The 21,219-nt window shown below is 40.5% G+C and overlaps 2 protein-coding genes across 3 annotated transcripts in view; one reads left to right on the forward strand and one right to left on the reverse strand.

The window, feature by feature from the left end:
• The first annotated feature begins 2,381 nt into the window (after positions 1–2,381).
• Positions 2,382–18,772, forward strand: LOC141007129 (unconventional myosin-Ic-like). 2 transcript variants are annotated; one of them, XM_073479469.1, is made up of 33 exons: positions 2,382–2,457; positions 6,054–6,288; positions 8,841–8,999; positions 9,090–9,205; positions 9,753–9,951; positions 10,128–10,208; positions 10,356–10,535; positions 10,629–10,727; positions 11,480–11,593; positions 11,688–11,759; positions 11,855–11,974; positions 12,072–12,154; positions 12,278–12,383; positions 12,511–12,591; positions 12,674–12,765; positions 12,881–12,975; positions 13,626–13,672; positions 13,802–13,882; positions 14,044–14,149; positions 14,567–14,684; positions 14,782–14,895; positions 14,990–15,066; positions 15,240–15,308; positions 15,760–15,844; positions 15,950–16,109; positions 16,231–16,314; positions 16,393–16,486; positions 16,601–16,656; positions 16,751–16,886; positions 17,776–17,846; positions 17,927–18,024; positions 18,127–18,226; positions 18,344–18,772. In XM_073479469.1, exons 2-33 carry the CDS (start codon positions 6,271–6,273, stop codon positions 18,368–18,370), a joined length of 3,138 nt encoding a protein of 1,045 aa, XP_073335570.1. In that variant the 5' UTR covers positions 2,382–2,457; positions 6,054–6,270; the 3' UTR covers positions 18,371–18,772. The 2 variants fall into 2 exon arrangements, with proteins under 2 accessions (XP_073335570.1, XP_073335571.1); XM_073479470.1 differs by lacking the exons at positions 2,382–2,457; positions 6,054–6,288 and adding an exon at positions 8,063–8,144.
• Positions 18,773–18,874: 102 nt separating this feature from the next.
• The window catches only part of LOC141007269 (uncharacterized), a 3,218-nt gene continuing 873 nt past the window's right edge, over positions 18,875–21,219 (reverse strand). The window contains exons 2-5 of the mRNA XM_073479615.1: positions 21,080–21,219; positions 20,879–20,980; positions 19,411–19,593; positions 18,875–19,289 (exon numbers count right to left, since the gene is read on the reverse strand). The exon at positions 21,080–21,219 is cut by the window's right edge and continues 19 nt beyond it. Coding sequence (XP_073335716.1) covers positions 19,089–19,289; positions 19,411–19,593; positions 20,879–20,980; positions 21,080–21,219 — 626 coding nt within the window. The 3' untranslated portion in view covers positions 18,875–19,088. The remainder of the gene's footprint in view (positions 19,290–19,410; positions 19,594–20,878; positions 20,981–21,079) is intronic.

A 21,219-nucleotide genomic window follows, 5' to 3' on the forward strand; every position in this document is an offset into this window, starting at 1 on the left:
AAGGTATATTACCTAAAGGGGCACTGCGTAGTTTTGGAAAAGAAATTCAAACTCAGAATTTTAATAGTTACAATATTAATGAGGAAAAAACACAAACTAAGAAATATTATTTTTTTCCATAACTGAATAAACAAGCTGTTCTCAGAGAAAAACAAAAGGTCCCCAGAACACTGTTTGAAGCTAGAAATGTGGCGGGGTCTGCCAAATACAAACCAAGTAAAACTGTACAAAATTGTGTTGTCCTTTAGGGTCAGTGTGGTTATTCAGTTTATACAGTCATGAAGACGAAGAGAGTTTGATTATTTAGTTTGTAAAGACATAAAAAATCAGTCAATGAAGATCTTTGTCTTCTGATTACAATTTCTTCCCCAAAACTACAGAGTGCACCTTTAAATACAAATTGTATTTCAAAACATCTAGACAGTGAATTTTAGTTGAGGCAACCAAGTATAGTCTAATGTTCTCATAAGTTGGCTGTACAAGTTTACAGTACAGTACACTTTAGCTCTTCCACCTTTAACAGAGGCTGGCATCAGTCATCAGTATCATATCTGATTACTTTAGCATTGCCGCCTCCTAGCGGATTTATAGGCTATAAACTACCTGAAATTACCTATCACCTTTGCAATGAAGGCTTAATGCGGCCACAGTTTTCACTTTCTATAAACATTCCAAGTTTTTTTTTGAAGAAAGTAGCTCTACTGTGCTGTAATTTTATCCGCCTGGATTCAGTGGTTCCCAGTGGGAGTGCATTTAGATCTGCACTCTCTTCTGGGAAGAGAAAGTCCGCCTGCCAGTTAATTGTGTAGTCTACAAGCTTCACCTTCAGCGTTACAAGTAACCGAAGTGGTGGCCACCACCAGGCTGCTACTGGATAAGGATAAGGAAGAAAGTGTTCACTGTTCTACTCCAGTGAGGCTGTTCATGCACTCTGATTATTAACTCAGATAAGGTAGGCATATTTGTATGTTGGTATGTATGTGTTTTTATATATATATATATATGTGTGTGTGTGTGTGTTTGTGTTTATGGTAAATTACAGATGTGTATGTACATTATATTTGTATGTATGTGTGTATGCTTGTGTTTTGTAATGCATGAATATGACAATGTTCTCATGCTTGAACTGTTTTTCAGTTAAAGTAATTGAAGCTTTCGTGCTTGACTTGGCGGAAAAAATATTAAAATGTTCTGCTTAAACAAAAACAGAATTGTCGTAGTGTCAAAACACTTTTTTGAGGAAAATGATGTGGGGTTTTTTAAGAATTATACTGTCATAAACTGTGTGAGTGTATGACAGTGGGATTATTTTTGTTTTGGGAGCTAAATGAAAAGTCAAGCAGCCATCAAACTTATTAGGATTCATCTTCTGGGAACCAAATTTAATGGCAATCTATCCCTTTCACAAAAAATAGAGGCATAAGAGCCAGTTCAGTGTAATTTATGTTACTACCACTAGGTAGAGCCCTAAGCCTTCATACACTTAAGAATATTAAGAGGAGTTGATCAAGTGATAAGCTAATGTTTGATATTGTTCCAGTGATCATGCAAGTAAAGTTACCGTATTGACCTGAAACCTCGTCCTCATCCTCATGTTGATTGTGTTTATTATTAAGAAAAAACACTTAAGATAACAACATCCCGAATAGATAGTTGTGTCCTTTTTATTTTATTTTATTTATTTCACCTTTATTTTCCATTAACTCCCACTGAGATCAAGAGAGACCTGGCAAGGTAGCAACACAACATAGTAAAATCCAACATATACAACGTGGCATACTAACATCCACAGTAAAACAGAAGAACAGCTATTTAAACACTGGCCTCTCCATCTTCACCACATTCCTAATGATGCCCTTAGATTAGTCAGTGTCTACTTACAGATCTCTTTGTTTCTAAATCCCTGCAACATACAGTATATAAATGTGTTTCCAGAGCTTGTTGATTCATGAGGTTTTGTTTTACACCTTGACCAATCTATAAAGTAGCCGCTGTGGTGTAACAGGGATCTGGGGGATGAGAGGCAGTAGAGGTGAGGACGAGGTGAGAGGGACAGCAGATGGGTGGTGAGGGAGCTCAGCACAGATGGACAATAGGTAGGAAATGGCATCACTCCCAAGCACATAAGCACAAGTTTGGAAAGCTAGGCCAGGTAACTTAAACAATATTCATACATTTTCTTCATTTTTTGTTACCTTCATAGTAGCTCTTTTACACTGAAGCATGAAAATCCAATATAACCCATCAAAGACAAGGAGGAAAAAAATAGACAATTGACAATGTTAAAGTTAGATTTAGATGATCTAGATATGTGCTAAAGATTACATCTGATGCTCACTATCTCATTTTTTCTGTCACATAGGTAGTCTATCTCATGTGTGTGTAATACAGAAGGAGAGAGCTTTGGTTGGAGGGAAGAGAAGAGAGCAGAAACAACCCATTTTCCACCCCGCCCGAGTAAGTCATCATTCCTCTGTGATTCATTGTTATGTTTAATCGGAAAGCCATAGCAATTTAAATACAAAACGAGGAAAAAGGAGGATTCCTATACCTCATACTCAGTCAGTTTATGACAGGAAGGTTATGCCAGGATTATTTGGATTTCCTCTGTAATATATGTCAGATGTTCCGAATTAGTCTTCGAGTTTTAATATAATTATGCAAAATTGAAGTCAGGCAAAGGATTGCATCTGCAGAAGAAAATATTTTTTCAGTATTAAATCTGACAGTGTTTTGGTAAGTAAATGGGTGAACTCCAGAGAGGAAGTCGGTCTGAATCAATCAGCTCAGTCTGACCATGTATCTTTTAATAACTGTTACACGGCAAGTGTTAGATTCCAGTTGATCAAATATAACACATTAGGTTCTCTGCATTTTAAACTGTTATAAGGATGAAACCATTTAAAGCAGGTAGATGAACACATGCAGGAGATGGAGCTAAAACGTAGGTATAGTAAAGTTCGCATCAGATCTGAGCTCAAACAAACGGTCATGAAGGAAGACCCTGAACATCAGGAAACAGCTAGGAAGGAAATCCTCCTTACAGGAACTGCTAAACAAAGATAGGAACACTTATTGAAAAAAAAAAACTCAGCTGGAAAATAAGGCAGAAGGAAGCATCAGTAAGCTCAGGTGGTGAAGATGGCCTCTACAGTGGAACTATAGTTTGTTTCTGATTGACTTTGGTGTTGTTTTGATTTAATTAGCAGTAAGGTTGTGCCAGATGCTAGTATGTGTATTGGGTACAGAAACCAGATGTGTTAGGAGAGTGCCCTCATGTTTTCCACATGCATGTGGTTACACATGCTATGTCTTGGATTCTCTTCAAAGGTAAGCCAAAGAATGCTGCCAGCAGTCTATCTACTCTATATTCTGTCTGAGACACCAGTGCATTATTTTGACCTCAGTACTAAAAATCTGTACCCAAGTATTAGTACAGTTACATTACTGACACATTACACAATTACAAGTAAAACTATGTTTGTGATCAGATAACCTTATTGGCTACAAAAATGCAGATGGAAGGTTTAGATATTAGTTCAAATTGTACTCAGTTCTCAATTATGATTTTAAAAGTAACTAAGTAGATCACATGTTGTAATGCATACTTAAGTACAAGTAAAATTACAGACTTGAAAAAATATTCATAAAAGTACAAGAACCCCTCAAAAATGACTTTATTGCAGTAATTTGAATAGTTGTAATTAGTTACTTCCACCCCTGCTTTTCTGATGACAGTTTTCCTGATGTCAACAGGACTTAGGAGTTACCCAAACATGCCCAACTGTGAATTTCTGAACAGAAACTGAGGTTTCAAACACCCATCAGAGGAGTAAATGCGTAGTGTAATTAAAAATTATGTTTTTTATCCATTTATTTTTAGGTTTTACACAGCTGCTGTCTTCCAGATAATTACAGTGGTGGTGGAGCTCTTTGCCCTTTTGACTCCTGGAGCCGTATTAATGAAGGCAGTCGCTGTGTCAAAGTCTCCCTTGTGAAATTTATCTCAAGTGACAGTCCAGAATACAGACCCATATGACATCTTAGCCACGTTTCCACCCAAAGTGCCAGAAACTCTTAGTCCCAGGAATTACTTTTCATGGAACGAAGATTAGGCCAACTAGTTTGCTGACATAAGGAAAAGCAATGGATGTTTACACACATCATTTTTGCATGCAAATAAACAGCAACAATGACACTGTCAAGTGTTGGACAGGCGTCATCATTATTATTGCCTCTGCCAAGGTAGTTTTGTATGTTTTTCACCCTTCTCCATTTGTAGGTTTGTTTGTCTGCAGTAGTCTTACACAAAAACTACTGAATAGATTTTCGGACTTTTTGCGGGATAGATATAATGTTCCCAGAACTTGATTTAGACCCTGATCTTTGCAGTAGAAACAAACTAAGTACCCCCAAAGGTTCCTAGTTCCTGGATTTTCTGGTGGGAATGTGGTTTTTGGTTGAGAGAAGCCATGCTTTAACCTGAAGCCAGTACTTGAGGTGGAGTTCACAAATGAGCACCATGAGCACATGGACGCATGATGCTCCTGTGAACATGAACTCAGTTTAGTTCATTCAACACACTGTACTCACATTTCAAGACACAAAAGTTCCAACAATAGGCGTAATTGTTCAGCATGAATTTATTTTTGTATGTTTACTTCTGATGCATTTGAAACCCAAATACAGCACATCCTGAAGCATGTAGACCACCTAACCTCTTGTCCAGAATATTTCCTCTGAGCGCTGTTTGCCTTTGATAGGGGAACCCAACAATACCCCCATTCTACTGTAGTCCACCTCTCCGTGCCAACTAAATGATCAACTTTGATCTTATTGTACAGTTTTCTTTTGATTTTTTGCACTCTATACAAAGTTGATCTGCAGTGACTGATCATTGAGGGTGATGCTGGTGTGAATAGAGCACATTGGATTCAAATGCAGTGCTGTAAGTGAGTGAACTAATAGGGTACTGAGGCTGCATCTTTGGAAAGAAATGTGAGAAAACATTTTGACTGAAAAGGTTCAAGTGAGCGAACATATGGTAGACCTGGCAGGACTGCTTACCGCTTATAGTAAAAGAGGCAGGGGCTGGAACAACATCACATATTATAATGAATGTGGAAGTGTCGTATCTCCCACAGTTATCTAGACTATATGTGAGAGTGGTAGGGAGGGAGCAGCCTGGAGATTTTTCCCTCCTCACTTTAAGAACTATCGAGACAGCCAGAGATTGAGAAAAAAAGGGCGAGAGGCTTTTTTTTCCATCTGGGTAACATTATTCAGATTCCTCAGTGTTGGATATTTGATGATGCTGGCAGAGGAAGCAGAGTGAGGCATGGAGACAGAGCGAGGGAAAATGGGGTTAGAGGGAAGATGTGGGAAGGAAAACCAGGGGAGGGCGCTGTTCTCTCACAGGGGCGATGTGGCCTTTACTGCGCTCCCCAAAAATGCCTTGAACAGGAGTGAATGAGAGAAGTGAGGACTCCAATGGCCCATGCATCATTTTATTCACATTTTAAATGACGGCAGTGATATTATGATGCAAGTGATTTCATCAACCACAAGGAGACAGGCGGTCTTGCTGGTGAAACACCCCCATAACTCACTTCCCATGTGAATCTGTCTCAGCTTGTGGGAGAAAAGGGAGGGAGCAAACTAAACAGGGAGGGAAGGAAAGAAAGAATGTACTGAGATGTCATCATGTGATTCTATTTTTTTTCCCTTTTTATATTGCTGCACGGTGATTACATGTTTTTGCAGTTAGGGGCTCTTAGCAACTTTTTCCAGCTCTCTCCTTCTCTTACTCTTTTTTTCTTGCCTTATCCACCAGCTTACTTTCCCTTGACTCTCTTTTTTTTTTTTGGTCCAGTTGTGTGACGTGTGAGAGGAGTTCCTGCCCTTGTTTCTTGTCGTATAGTTTAGAAGGAAGGAGAGAGGGACTCACGGAGAGGCGGACATTTACTCGACCTGTCAAAGGGAAGATGAATTGAAGGTATAAACAAGAGAGGCTGTTGGTGTTTGGCCCAAGCGCGTATGCTTTGTCCTCGCAGGGGAGCCAGACGAGGAGGAGGAAAGACGTGGAGAAAGAGACGAAAGCTGAGAGAAAGTGAAGCGGGATAGAAGAGGATAAGTTGTCTAATTGTGTCGCCCGCGGGCAAAGGTGGATGAGAAGTTGCAGTTGAGGAGTCCCTGTCTGACACGGGAGGAGGAGCACCAGCCTGGGGGGGGACCACCAGTTCAGCCGACTTCCAGCAACAACTGGACAGGATGAGGTACCAAGGCAGGGTAAGATCCTGACCACCATCATGCTCCTTCTTGTGTGCATTTGTGTGTGTTTGCATGTGTGTGTGCTTTATCTGATCTCAGTGAAGCACAAGATCAAATCCCCCAATTCACTTTTTTCACCCTCAGAGGGAAAAGCAAAGCAGAACAATGAGTCACCCTGAGTTTTTTTTTTTTTTTGCCTGTGTATGAGTCAGTGTGTATTTTGGTTTTTGTATAAGCTTTAACCCAAGCAGTCCAAAGAGGATGAACTTGGTACTTTTCCACCATATCCATTACTGGCACATCAGCAGTGGAGAGGCAGCTGTGGTACCAGAGCAGCTAGCCCTGGGACAGAGTGGTGGGGCATGCCTTATAAGGAAGACAATCCGAATGTAGTCGGCCCAGCACAGCTTAGTCATGGGGGCCTGGAGCCAAGTCCCACTGTAAGGTTAGCCTCCTCGCTGGTTGTCACTGCTGCTGCACCTACAAACCTGCAGATTTCCACTGACACTCCCTAGTATGCAGAGTAAAAGCACTCAAATACTCTCACTCTTTTAGCAACCAAGCCTCAGGTCAGGTCACTGACAACAAAGCTGCATTCTGGTTGTAGCTCCATCCCTGACCTGTAGCCCTTACGGTGTCTCAGCCACAGTGTCTCCTCTACTACAGCAGTAGCTTTGTTCATATGTTTTATGAGGCCTCTCATCATTAAAAGTGTTTTTTCCCCCCCCACATGTTATGGTGATTAAAATCAGAAAATGTTACTCATGACTGTTGGGAGATCGCTCCTTAAAAACAGTGTTTGCTGTGTTTTTTAGTTTGAGTTTTTTTGCCCGAAAGTCTGATGTGTCAGTGCACATTTAATGCTGCAAAAAATACAAGAGAGATGAACGCAGAACAGCAGCTACTGTGCATCTTAATAACATCAGAGTTGAACATAAAAGGTGTGAGATCTGAGAAAGATGGAATGAAAGATTCACCCCAGAGGAGTCTGTTACAGTTCAGTGCTGGTCAGTGTCATCTACCATGAAAGGTTGGTGTGTATGCTGAACACATGGGGGTGCTTTTAAGCTTCATTATAAGCATAACATAACAAGCAAGCCTACCTTGAGCTACATATTTGTGATAAGAGTCAAACTAAAGTACATTTTCTTATGCAAACAGCCACAACTGCACCTTCATTGTGTCCCCACATCCTAAAACTATGTAACGATAATTCTGGTCTACACGGATATTTTTTCCACTTTTGCCATCCAGTCATAAATGGAAGTGCAAATTTCTTGTTGACCCTGCATGCATAAATTCAAATCCTTAGTGTTAAAAGCAAGCACAGCTGCTGACGCCCACATAGAAACATTAAGTGGCATCCACTGAACGCCTGCCCTGAACCTGACCCTGACATTCCTTAGTTGTATCCTTTGGAAAATCTGACTGTGAACTGCAATTACTATCTGTAGGAAGCCCACCTGCAGGAGTGGAAGAACAATACTCCAAGGTGAAACAGAGAGGAGGGGGCCTGCAGTGGAAGCATCAAGCAACTTCCCTTTGCTCTCGCTTCTTGGCTATCTTCCACTGTTGTCCTCCTGTTTTTTTAAGGATTTTCCTGCATCCAGCGCTCAGAGATAATGACCTTTTACCGCCATTAACCGGCCAAATGAGACCCTTGAGAGCCTCTTGCATTCAAGAAAAACAGAAGTCCTGTGGAAGTCTAGCCCCTTTGTTCCACTTTCTGCTTGTTGTTTTTATGAATGCGTAAAGAGAAACAGCAGGAGTTCTCTCATAGATGTATCTGTGATACTGAAGATAGAGCGCAGCTGGTTTGGCTGCTGTTGTGCATTGATTACACACCTAAGTGTGTGTCTGGATATTTATCATCAGTAAGTATTGACTGCTGACATTTTTATCTCTTTGTGTGTATGTGTGCATGCTTGTGCATGTGGTCGTGTGTGTAATATCTTACTTTAGGGCATATCTGAGAATTTCACTCTGCCGACTTGTAATTATTTCCTGTCTGCGTTATGATGTTTGCCATCACAGTGAGGTTGACATGTACACACATTCTCCCCATGGCGTTAGTTAAATCCTGTCTGGTGATATAGAGCTGTGTGTACTGTTCATACATCATAATACTCTATTGCATAATAGGAGAGTCTCTCCTGTCTGTTTATCATTTGGATTCCTTAAATGTCTTCATTGTTTAATCTTGGCAAGTCTTGCTGGAACTGTTCTTACTTTGTGTGTTTACAGAGGGTTGTTGTGGTGATGTGGTCAGTGAGTCGCGAGTCATTTGCACAGATATTTTGAAGATATTTCTGAAAGACGTCTTGTCTTTCTCCATAAATGGAATGTATTATCTGGCAATTATTGTTATACTGAGCACCAGATGTTAATTCTTCCATAACTGGGTGAATGTATCATGCTTCAAGGGAAATGGAAATGGGCTTTGTTCGCCCCCTGCTGGTCAAGAGTCTAGTTACATCTATTGGATCAGTAAGAGCATAAATCCTCTGCTCATCCACCTTGTGCTTCATTTCTCTATCTTTAATGTTTCTGCCTCCTCTCGCTTCCTACAGGAGGTGGATGTTGAAGGAAGAGTGCGCCTGGTGATGGAGAGCGCCCTGACCGCCCGGGACAGGGTCGGGGTGCAGGACTTTGTCCTGCTGGAAAATTACAACAGTGAGGCAGCCTTCATAGAGAACCTCCGGAGACGCTTCAGAGAAAACCTCATCTATGTAATAAAGCCAGTTTTTTTTCATATGTTCCAAAACATATCACTTGGTGTGGCGAAACATATTTGAATGTGTTCTCATGTTTTGGCTCAGACGTACATCGGCTCAGTGTTGGTGTCAGTGAACCCTTACAAAGAGCTGGAGATTTACTCCAAGGCGCAGATGGAACGCTACAGAGGGGTCAGCTTCTATGAGATATCACCTCACATGTGAGTCATTTAATTCTCCTCAAACATTTTTTATTTGTCCTCCGCTGTCAGCTGCCCAACCAATGATCACATGGCATGTGTGTATCATAATTCTTTAATACTCAAACCTCCACACAGGCTTTCACATATAGCTCAGTAAATATATTGTAAAACAATGAATCACTTAATGCCTGCAACGAGCAAAATTTTCATTGTCAATTTATCTACTGGCTTTTTTGCGAAGTCATCTGATGACATTTAATTTACAATTTTTATTATTAAAATTTTGTAATGTTTATAAGAAATGCACGATAATATTGACACGTCATCCGTATCTTCTGATTAAGGCTTTAAAAATTAAATGAACATTTCTGCTGATGTGACAGGGAGATAAGATGATGCTTTATTTGTGTGCACACAAGGCAAACAAGTAGTAGTTTTCTTATTTTACCCAGTGAATGTGTACATTTTGAAAAGCATTGTACTGTATATCTGTGATTTTATCCCACCACTATGTTTCAGCTGTTTCTTGATCTGTGGCTGAAGCTGCTGTTGTGTTTTCCCTCAGCTACGCCGTGTCAGACAACACATACCGGGCTATGCGGACTGAGAGGAAGGACCAGTGTATTCTCATATCGGGTGAGAGTGGAGCAGGTAAAACAGAGGCCTCCAAGAAGATCCTGCTGTACTACGCTGTCACCTGCCCCACTAATGATCACATGGCTGCCCTTGGTGATCGCCTACTGCAGTCTAACCCTGTTCTGGAGGTATTTAACTGTTGCTATTTCAAACTGAACAGCCACTATCACGGACTTATTTTTCTTTCACAATATATTTTATCTGGTTGATCTGAGAAATCTGAATTATCTTCTCACATTTTTGCTATTGTTAGTCTTGATTTCACTTCCTCCCTCTAATTTCCTGGCTCTTTTCCTTTGTGCAGGCATTTGGCAATGCCAAAACACTAAGGAATGACAACTCCAGTCGCTTTGGAAAATACATGGATGTCCAGTTTGACTTTAGGGTAAACACCCTCCTTGACTTCCTCACTCTTAATATGAATACCATGTGCTTACAAGATACTGAAAAGCTCACATTTAAACCTCTAGATTGCGAAAACTGCTTCTTACAGTTGCCTTCTGCTCTCATCTTTGACTCTAACTTTTCCCAGGGAGCACCAGTGGGTGGTCACATCCTGAACTACCTACTGGAGAAATCACGTGTCGTGCACCAGAACCACGGCGAGAGGAACTTCCACATCTTCTATCAGCTTCTGGATGGAGGGGAAGACGACCTGCTCATCACACTGGACCTTGAAAGAAACCCTCAGAAGTACCAATATCTGGTCAAGGTGTGATGCACAGATGTGAATTACTTGTTTTAAGACTAAGATTTATGCAATTATACGACGAGTTGCAGTGTAACATTTAATTGTCTTGCTCAGGGAAACTGTCCCAGACTGAGCTCCGTCAGTGACAAGAATAATTGGAAGGTTGTGATGAAGGCCCTGCCTGTTATTGGCTTCACTGAAGAAGAAGTGCAGGTGAGTAACTGCCCTGAATAGCTGTAATGAATGTAGGGAAAAACGTTACTGTTGTATTTTTCACTAATGTTCTCTGGTTTACCACATTTGCTACATTAAAGTTTTTCCGTTATGAATAGTGTGTTTACTATCCTACAGATTTTATACTGGTAAACATAACATTTCTAATCATCATGAACACATTCAGAATAACTCTATAATAATAAAATTGTGATATGAAAACAGTGTTACAACCTTAAAGGATAACTTCACCTAAAAATAAAGATTTAGTCATTATGTACTCACCCACATGCCCATCTAATGTCCGGTGAAGTTTCGTAGTCCACAAAACATTTCTGGAGCTTCACAGCAAGATAGTGTTGCAACATTCTCCTAAACAATTGAAGTAGATGGGGACTTGTTTTAAAATGGAAAAACAATTTTAAAAAACATAAATAATCCAGGTCTCTGGAACCCCCAAGATCCTAAATTTGATTTGAAAAGATGTTATTTACACTCTTTTAAAACCAAAATCTTTATGGTAGCTGCTAAGCTAAAAGCGTTAGCACTCACCCTCGCTGAAGTTGGTGCACAAGCTCGACTGCGCGGTAAAGATACCATTTAAATATGAGGCTTCGAAACTTTTTCTCTCAAAACCTAAAATCTTGATGTATATTGATGATCACATTCTCACTGACTGTCCCTACATGCATCTAGTTTAAAAAATAAAAGGTAGTTCATCTGTGAACTGTTTTTCCTGTGTCTGACCTCAGAAATTGCTGAATATCATCGCCAGCGTTCTCCATCTGGGGAACATTCAGTTTGGAGAAGGGGAGGAAGGAGAAACTTATATCACCACTGAGACACAGATAAACCATCTTGCAAAGGTCAGAACAGTCTCACAGGTATTATTGGATGTTCAAGTATGCGCACAAACTCGCAAAAAGGCAAATCTGAGAACAGATGTGTTGTTGCTTTCAGCTGATGGGTGTCGATGGCTCGGCCCTCGGGGAGGCACTCACTCACAAGAAACTCACTGCCAAAGGAGAGGAGGTGACGATCATTTTGTCCTCGCTGCTCATGTTTTCAGCTGTTTGTTGTGTCTTGTGCGATTTCATAATTTTGTGTCATCCTTACATTTGTCACAGATGATCAGCCCGCTAAGTTTCGAGCAGGCTTTGTCTGCCCGTGATGCTTTGGCTAAGGCTGTGTATGGTCGGACCTTCACTTGGTTGGTGGAAAAAATCAACCAGTCGCTGGCTCTGAAGGTGCAATAACAACTCAGAGACAACAGTGTGTCATGTTGTGGGGCTGTTGCATCATTTTACCAATGATTGCATTCTGTGTACTTCATATGCTGTGCAGGATGAACTCTACCACAGCAGTAAGGGCTCCTCAGTTATAGGGCTTCTAGATATCTATGGATTTGAAGTCCTACAACACAATAGGTATGAGTTCAAATCAATTTCCCTTTTTCTGTAAACCAGATTCTTTGTTCGTAGTGGTCCCTAATGCACAGAACCTTTGCACATAACTTTAGCATGCATTTGAACTCATATTTCTGCCAACAGTTTTGAGCAGTTCTGCATCAACTACTGCAATGAGAAGCTCCAGCAGCTGTTCATTGAACTCACCCTGAGATCTGAGCAGGAGGAGTATGAGACAGAGGGGATTGCAGTGAGTTCTTTGTTGGTTTGGTAGTTGAAACAAATAAATTATAGGATAAACAAGTTATATTTATTAATATTTTTATTTCCATGCCACACAACATTATTCCGCTCCAAATGTTTCCCTCTAATTTCAGTGGGAGACGGTGCAGTACTTTGACAACAAGATCATTTGTGACCTGATCGAGGAGAAGCACAAAGGCATCATCTCCATTCTGGTGCGTTTCTCACCATATATGGTGTAGCTTTACCTTCTGTTGCTGTAGGTTAAGTCAAGTAGTGTCCCTTTTTTGTTTTCAGGACGAGGAGTGTCTGAGACCTGGAGAGACATGCGATGTTTCCTTTTTAGAGAAACTGGAAGACGCACTGGGCGGCCATCCCCATTTTGTCACGTAGGCATCATCTTATATCAGATATTATTTGACAGAATCTTTTAACTACAGCCTCTTATACCAGCAGGCCAGTTTGTTTGTGAATATCCATGTGTGCGATATTTATGTCTTTCAGTCACAAGTTGGCAAATGGAAAAACTCGCAGGGTGATGAGTAGGGAGGAGTTCAGGCTGCTGCATTACGCTGGAGAGGTCAACTACAATGTCAATGGTAAGCTGTTATTTATCACTAGATCAACCAGTTGACTGTTTTTATTCATGCATTCATTCCTTTGTGAGAGCTGACAGTTATTTCAGAGAGTGTCCCACAAGATGCTGATTCCTTAAACGTACCTCAAGGAACATTTAACTGGTTACAGTCTTTATTTATTTACAATACGTCTGTATGACCTACATATGCTCATTTGCACCATCAGCGAGAAAATCGGCTATTTCTATATAATTATTATAGTTATTATGAATGCTGCCTTTTAATGGCATACTGCTGAGGATGAATCGAGGAGTCTCACAGTCTGAAGAAAGAAGCTGCTCTGCAGTCTGTTGGTACGGTACAGTACTAAAACAGAGTTTACTGTGTTTCACCATTGTCCTATTGTAGTGATTAATCTTACAAATAGATACATGACCTCATCGTCATGCATTCTGCAAACAGCTGTGTTTAAAAAGGATAACAGAAACACAAAATAAGCTCTCTCTTACTTCCAAAATAAATGCACATGCTAGCCAGATCAAGATCTTTAAACACAAGGCGGTGGTGCTTGCTCACAACTTCTGTCCAAAGAGGTCGCTAGAATCAACAAAGAATGAAAGTTACTTGTAGCTGCTGTAATGACACACTGCTGTGTTTTTTTTCTCTTTCAGGTTTCCTTGACAAGAACAATGATTCGCTGAACAGGAACCTGAAAGAGGTGAGGAAGGATAATTTAACCTCACCACAGCCATTAAATCCCTATGTGTCCCTTCCCATTGTTGAGCGAAAGGAAGAGGGGGGTGTGGTGCCGTGTTGACATGTGGTTGTGTGGTTTGGTTTGGTTCAGGTCATGTGCCAGTCAGACAACCAGATCCTACGGCACTGTTTCCGCAGAGAGGAAGTGATAGACCAGAAACGCCCAGAGATGGTGAGAATTTCTGTGCATGTGCTCGCACGTGTGTGTTTGTTTCTCTCTCTGTGGTTTATACATTACTTTATAACTCCATGACTGATGGCATGACCAACACACACACAGAAATATACAGAGAATTTCCCACAGTTTCATGATGTTTTTTACTTGTCATGTAGGCTGCCACTCAGTTCAAAAACAGCCTGATGAAACTCATGGAGATCCTCATGTCTAAAGAACCATCCTACGTACGCTGTATCAAACCTAATGATGCCAAGCAGCCAGGTACACTCTTACAGCTTGAAATAAAAGTTTGTTGAATGTTATAGTACTTTTATTCTCAAATAAAAGCTGTTTGGGTGTCAATGTTATAAATTAATTCTGCCCTCTAAAGCATTTTGATGTGAAAAAGATTAAGGGAGTGTTGTGTGTACATCAGCAACAAATTAACACAGGAAATATGATCAGAAAACAAGAGAGTTTATAGCCAAATTATAAAAAAGGACATATAAATTATAAATAAAGGCAGGTTTCTAATAATGTATATAAAACAAATGAAGGCCTGGCTGTTTCTTCATGTGAGGCAAATAAAGGGCTCTTGACACCTGTCTGTATTTAATCTAACATATAGTATAGTGTGTGTTGTATAATATTTCTCATAAGTGTATTATCGTCACCAGTGAATACGATGTCTCCCTGCAGGAAGGTTTGATGAAGTTCTGGTCAGACACCAGGTGAAGTACCTGGGCCTGATGGAAAACCTGAGGGTCAGGAGAGCTGGCTTTGCCTATCGACGTCGCTTTGAAGCCTTTCTGCAGAGGTGACTGACCTTCTGTCTGAGTGACTCACAGCCTGAGTGTCTGTTCATTCTGTTTACTCTATGTTCTCTCATTATAATTATGCGCAAATGGCGTCAGGTATAAGCCCCTGTGTCCTGAGACGTGGCCCAATTGGCATGGCAGACTATCAGATGGTGTCTCGACACTGGTCAACCATCTCGGCTACAAACCAGAGGAGTACAAACTGGGAAGGTAGGAGAGTGCAACAGATAATGGGGCCATCCAGACTAGATGTGTGGGTGTTCCTTAAATGGAGTGTGCAAATTTCTTTGTCTACCTTCTGTAGGTCAAAAATCTTCATCCGTTTCCCAAAAACTCTCTTCACCACTGAGGACGCATTAGAAGCAAAAAAGCCAGAGATTGGTAAGTAACAGTGGTAAGGATTATAAACATTGAGGTAAAATGAGTATTATGATAAAATATTACCTTTGTGGGATAAATCCTGACACTGAATTTATTAATCAGCAGCATCTCTTGAACATCACAACAGAAAAACATAAATGTGCCTTTTATCATTTTCCTTTGTTGTGTTCCAGCTTTGACCCTGCAGACATCATGGAGAGGCTACAGGGAGAGAGCCAAGTACCAACGCATCAGAAATGCAGGTCAGAGCACCTCCTACTGTTGACTCCCTCACAGTTTCCTCCATCACAGAAAATTGTGTGTGTGTCCCTAAAAACTGAAATAAAAACAGGAATAACTACTCACAGATGATTATGTATGTTATTATTTGTATATTTTATTTATATATTTATTTACTTTTAGTTTGAGTTCCTTTTCAGATGAGTTTTTGCTTTCATTTTGACTTCTCTAAATGTTGTTTTGGATTTTCTACACTTTTACACTGGGACTATCACTTCTGTTGAATGTATGTACATGCACAAAAACATGCTTTTGGGTGGCTGTTTTCTGACCCACGTGGGTGAGTGGATGTGCTTGTGTTTTTTTGGGCCTAAACTGAATCTCTCTGTTTGCTATACTAACCTTGGGATGTTCTCTTTGGCTGTGTATGGAAGTTGTCTTGGTGTTTATATATGCATGTATGTGTATGTGTAGTGATAGTGATCCAGTCTGGGTGGCGAGGGATGAAAGCACGCAGGAGGGCTAAGAGGCGTCGACAGGCTGCTGAGTTAATACGCAGGTGCTTGACTGATACTTTGTTACCGTTTATTTCTTGATCTATTTTTCCAGCTGTGTTTTGCATGTATAATAAATTGACTCCCTAGTATCTATCTTATTCTTTCAGGTTCATAAAAGGCTTCATCTACCGTCATGAGGAATACTGCCCTGAGAATGAGTATTTCGTGGATCATGTACGCTACTCGTTCCTCAAGAATCTACGTCAAAACCTGCCCAAGAGTGTTTTGGACAAAAACTGGCCGACACCTCCTCCCTTAGTCGTTGAGGTACTAACAGCCTATATCCAGAGTGCATTGACTGACCTACAGATAAAAGATAGAATACAAGTAACAATATTTACAGTTACTAATCCAAATTCTGCACTTTCAACTCCATGATGCCCCACAGGCCTCCGAGCACCTGCGGAGGCTGCACATGAGAAACATGACCATGAAGTACTGCAGGAGGGTCCAGCCTGAATGGAAGAAGCAGGTACACTGACAACAGAAGACATGACCTTGAACCTTAAAAATAAATAAATCTTCTAATTTTTCGTTTCTTTTGCTCTAGATGATGCAGAAGGTTGTAGCCAGTGAGATCTTCATGGATCAGAAGGACAGCTACCCTCAGAGTGTGGGAAGGCTGTTTTTGGACTCCAGGCTGGGTATATGTTCATACATGCGTTTTTTACTTCTGCACATACTTCAAACCATACAGCTGATGTACCGAAAAAAAAACCACATAACATTTACAATGGTTTTCCCCTTGCTTTGTATAGAACGTGAGCAAATCAATCTCAAAGTGGTCCAGACCCTCGGCAATGACAAAGTGCAGGTGGGATTTACGGGGTTTTTCTCTATGATGATATCAGAAGTGCAATATAACTTTTCAGCTGCCTCACAGTCATGTGTCTCCTTTCGCTTCTCAGTATGGTGTCCCAGTCATAAAGTATGACAGGAGGGGTTTCAAGCCTCGCCCTCGCCAGCTGCTCCTCACAAACACCTTCGCTGTGCTTGTGGACAGGACCAAGATCAAACAGAGGATCGACTACTCAGCTCTGAGAGGTGAAAAGCAGCCCTGAGTGGGGACTAAGGATTTGAGTAATGCATTATGTTAAGATATCAAGTAATAACCTTGAATCCGTGATCACTGCTGAGCTCATATTCATCTCCTTATAATTTTTATTGCAGTTATGACAGTTTTCAAATTAAGTTTGTTCGTCTTTGTACTCTTTCTGAGCACTGCTGCAGAAATAGCCATGACAACCAAGGCTCTCTCTAGACTAAAGGATTAATCGATTAATCGTGAAGATAATTGGCAGATTAACTGATAATGAAAACAATCCTTAGTTGCCGCCCTATTTGTGATTGATTGTGAATTAATTGATTCATCAATTTATTAAACATAGCTTTTAGAAACAAAAGAATTTGGCCAAAATGTCACAGATTAAGTCATAACCTCCACCAAGGAGGTTGTGTTTTCACCAAAGTCATTTGTTGGTTGGTTGCTTGGTTTGTCAGCAGGATTACACAAAAACTACTGAACGGATTTCCACGAAACTTGGATAGAGAATGAGTCTCAGCCCAGAATAGTACCCCATTAACTTTTGGTATGGATTTGGATAAAGGAACGGATCCAGGAGTTTTTTCTCACTTTCTCTAACATTGTGAGAGAGGACGTTTTTGTTTTTTACGTTTTCGTGAATTTCTCTGAATAATTCATGGATCCTGATGTAAAAAATCAGCTGATATCTATGAGTGTGTACAGTTTGATGTGGATATGGTTAAGCAGTTATGGGTGGTTTAAAATTTGGAGTGATACAGGGCTGTCGAGTTTGATATTGGATTAGGCTTGATTGAATTAGAGGGGACTGTTGGGCTTTGGTGGAGGTATGTGCTCTCTGGGTTTTGATTGTGTTCTGTGACTCTAAGGCAGTTTCTCTCTTTTAAACAGGTATCTCTGTGAGCTCTCTCAGCGATGGGATGTTTGTTCTGCACATGCCCAGTGAGGACAATAAGCAAAAGGTGAGATAAAACACAGCAGACATGACTGGTTATTGTACAGAATATTGCAGCCACTCTAAATACGACTGTGTCCCCCTCAGGGCGATGTGGTGCTGCACTGCAGCCATGTGATTGAGCTGGTGACAAAACTAGCCATGATGGCCAGCAAGGTCAACTACGTCAACATCAGCCCGGGCAGGTGAGGCCTGTCTGACTGCTTCTCTATGGTGATTGTGCCAACACAACAGTACTCATCTCCCTATCATGTCCTTTCATTTGTTACTTCCTGTGCGGCGAGCAGTATTAGGTTTGCGGTGGCTCGAGGCAAGGAGGGAATCATTGATTTCGTCAGGGGTTCAGAGCTGAAGGTGGCCAAAGGCAAGCGAGGACATCTGCTAGTGGTGAGTCAGTGGCTGTACTGATGTCATGTGTGGAGCCTGCAGGGAGGAAGGGGTTTTTTGAATGTTAAAAACATTTCGTCCAGCTGACTGTGTTTTCAATCTGATTTCACTCTGCAGACTGCCCCTCGGATCAACACCACATGAAGAAAACAGCAACCAGACAGTAATCCTTTTAGCTAACTGGAGGATTGCCACTCAGAAGTCGTTATTTGTTAGTTTGTAGCTGGCAAGATGACACCACACGCAGACACAAACATGCTCAACAGAAGAAAGCGCTCTTATTAATTCATATCCATCATCATTATCACAAGAATGTCTTAAATGTTGCAGTAATTCCTGCTCATTTTTTAGAAAATCATAATGAAGTCGTCACTGTTCCAAATGCTTCATCTGTTTATTATCGGTCACACAAATCATACATATTTAAATATATCAAATATAAAATGTCTTTGAATGTAAAACACATTATCGCTATATTGTAAGAAAAATAAACAAACCACTTTGAAATAAATAAGTAAATTAATAAATATATTAATAAATAGTAAATATGTCTTTGGAAAGTCCAGTGGATTGAGGGCTTGGGGGAAAAACAGGATACTGGGAAGTGCTCTTTCTGCTCTGGCAGCTTATTGCTCATTTGCAGTTAGAGGTGAGACAGAAACTCTGGGAAATACCCAAGAAAGCCCATAAATATTCAGTAAAACATCTTGTAAAAAAAAAGAGAGCTCCATATTGACTGTTGACAACACCCTCTAAAGCACTGATTAAACTTATCACAATTATTTTCCTTCAAGTACTGATTGTCAGTTCAGCCTTTTCTTCATTTTGTGTGCGCGTCGTCATGGTCCCAGCGCTCTGTTTTTCAGTGCTGAGTCATGTGCGTTTTTGAAGCCAGTAGGAGGAAGTCTCTTGCCAGCTTAATGAGGTAAAGGTCTAGATCCCTCAGAATGACGTAACCTTCCACGCGACTGTCCCATAATGTTTGAGCTCTGTTTTCTGGGCTCAAGGGTGCCTGTGCCGTAGGAGAGGTTGGCTTCATCCAAGAGCTCCGCATGTTACTCATCTGGAGGAGAAAGCAAAACAGTTTTGTTATCAGACATTAGATTCACTTCCTCCTAAGCATTCTGCATGGGCTGAAAAGGGGACACAACGTGGGTGGATTTCAGTCAGAAGAATGTTGATACCTGATTGCTGACTTGGCTCATCAGGTCCCTCAGGTCCAGCTGAATGTGCTTGATGCTCTGAGGTAAAGTGTTGCGGAGCGCCTGCCCCACCATCTGCTCTCTCTCCAGCTGTTTTCTCTTCCGTTCCAGCATATTCCAGTAGGCCTGCATGTCCCAGAAAGCAGCATGCAGCCGGTCCCAGTCCTGAACGCACAACAACAGACAGTGGTGGAATGTAACTAAGTACATATACTCAAGTACTGTACTTAAGTACAAATTTGAGGTACTTTACTAAGGTTTTTCAATTTAACACAACTTTGTACTTCTCAGAAGTAAATGTATTTTTTAACATGTATTTCCAAATTTGTTGATTTTCAATTTGAGTTTTTCCTTAAAAAGGTTTTGAAAATTCCCCTTGTTCTTAAACTAAATAAAGTCTTTAAAAAAACATCTCAGATTAGCTGGAAAACATTGTCACAAACCTGAAAATAGGGCTGTGTTTCTGAGCTCCTTTTTAAGAGATATGTGGTCATCACAGAACAGTGACGCCACAAACAAATATGATAATCTTATAGAGTATGATGCATCGCTATACATTAAAGGTGCAATATGTGAGAAATTTAGTTAAAACATTCAAGAATTAAGATTATCAAAGGAATATGAAGAAATAACTTGGTTGATGTTATGTCAAAGACGTGTATGTATTGTATTGCAGCAATATCTATTAAAGTCAGCATACTAACCAACTAGCCCCTAGCTATTTTGTAGCTCAGGAGGTGATAGTTCAATAGTAAACAACACCTCCCACTCCCAGTCTTGGCAGAGTCAGCTAATAGGACCACAAGCCGCACGGTTAACTGAGCATACTAGCTAATGGAAGCTATAGGTGGCCAATTCTATAGGTGGCCAATAAACTAACCAACAGTATATAAAGTAGTTAAAATGAGCTCAACCTGAAATATCTACAGCAGTCAAATGCAATGTACACATTAATCTAAAAAGATATGTAAAATATATAATAGTAAAACAATGGCAGGGACCATTTTACTGCACAAGTACTTTTACTCTTAATACTTAAAGTACATGTTGATAATACTTATATACTTTTGCTTCTGAATGCTTTTACTTGTAGTGAAGTATTTTTACTTTTAAAGTATTAATAGTTTTCACTTATGTAAATGATCTGAATACTTCTTCCACCGCTGACAACATTCAACCACATGATTACATAGCCAAAACATTTCACAACCCCCTTTTAAAGCTTGCAGCTCTAAAAGGGGACTTCCACTCAAATTTTTACAAGATTTACGTTCTGCAAGAATAGACTCTCTGATGATGTCATCAGGTTTTGTCTTTTTAATCCCCATAATGGAAAAAAAAGTAACAGCCAAAGAAATTCTCAGAAAAATTTGACAATGCACTTTGCAGAATAACAAAGAAAATGTGGTTTTCTATGGAATTGTTTTGAAACACTCAAGAAGATACTTACAGTCAGCGTCAACCAGCTGTAGAAATCTGTAGAAAGGGACGGCAGATCCCTCAACTGATGGCTTCTGTCCTCAAAGTGCTTGTTTCCCAACTGCTGCTCCGTCTGTTAAACAGAGTAAACAATTAAAGATTTGAAGTTAGGTACAGCTGATGAGTACACAGAGGTCAGAGTCATAAGCTGGGAGTAGGTTTTAGTACTCACATATTTCTTCTGCAGCTGCTGGACACGGGTTCGAGTGGACCTCGTGAGACGAAAGGAGTTGTTGTATTTATTCCTCTGGACGAGTGGTGAAGGAGCAGAGGACCTGACACAGTCCAGTGCACAGAAGAAGAGGAGGAGAG

This window comes from Pagrus major, chromosome 13 (genome assembly GCF_040436345.1).
Source record: "Pagrus major chromosome 13, Pma_NU_1.0".
NCBI lineage: Eukaryota > Metazoa > Chordata > Actinopteri > Spariformes > Sparidae > Pagrus > Pagrus major.

Bases quoted from the DNA above. Each gene is read 5' to 3' on its own strand.
- LOC141007129 (XM_073479469.1), top strand. The intron at 9,952-10,127 runs GTATTTAACTGT...TCCTTTGTGCAG, and splicing joins AGTCTAACCCTGTTCTGGAG to GCATTTGGCAATGCCAAAAC. The intron at 12,766-12,880 runs GTAGGCATCATC...TATGTCTTTCAG, and splicing joins GGCCATCCCCATTTTGTCAC to TCACAAGTTGGCAAATGGAA.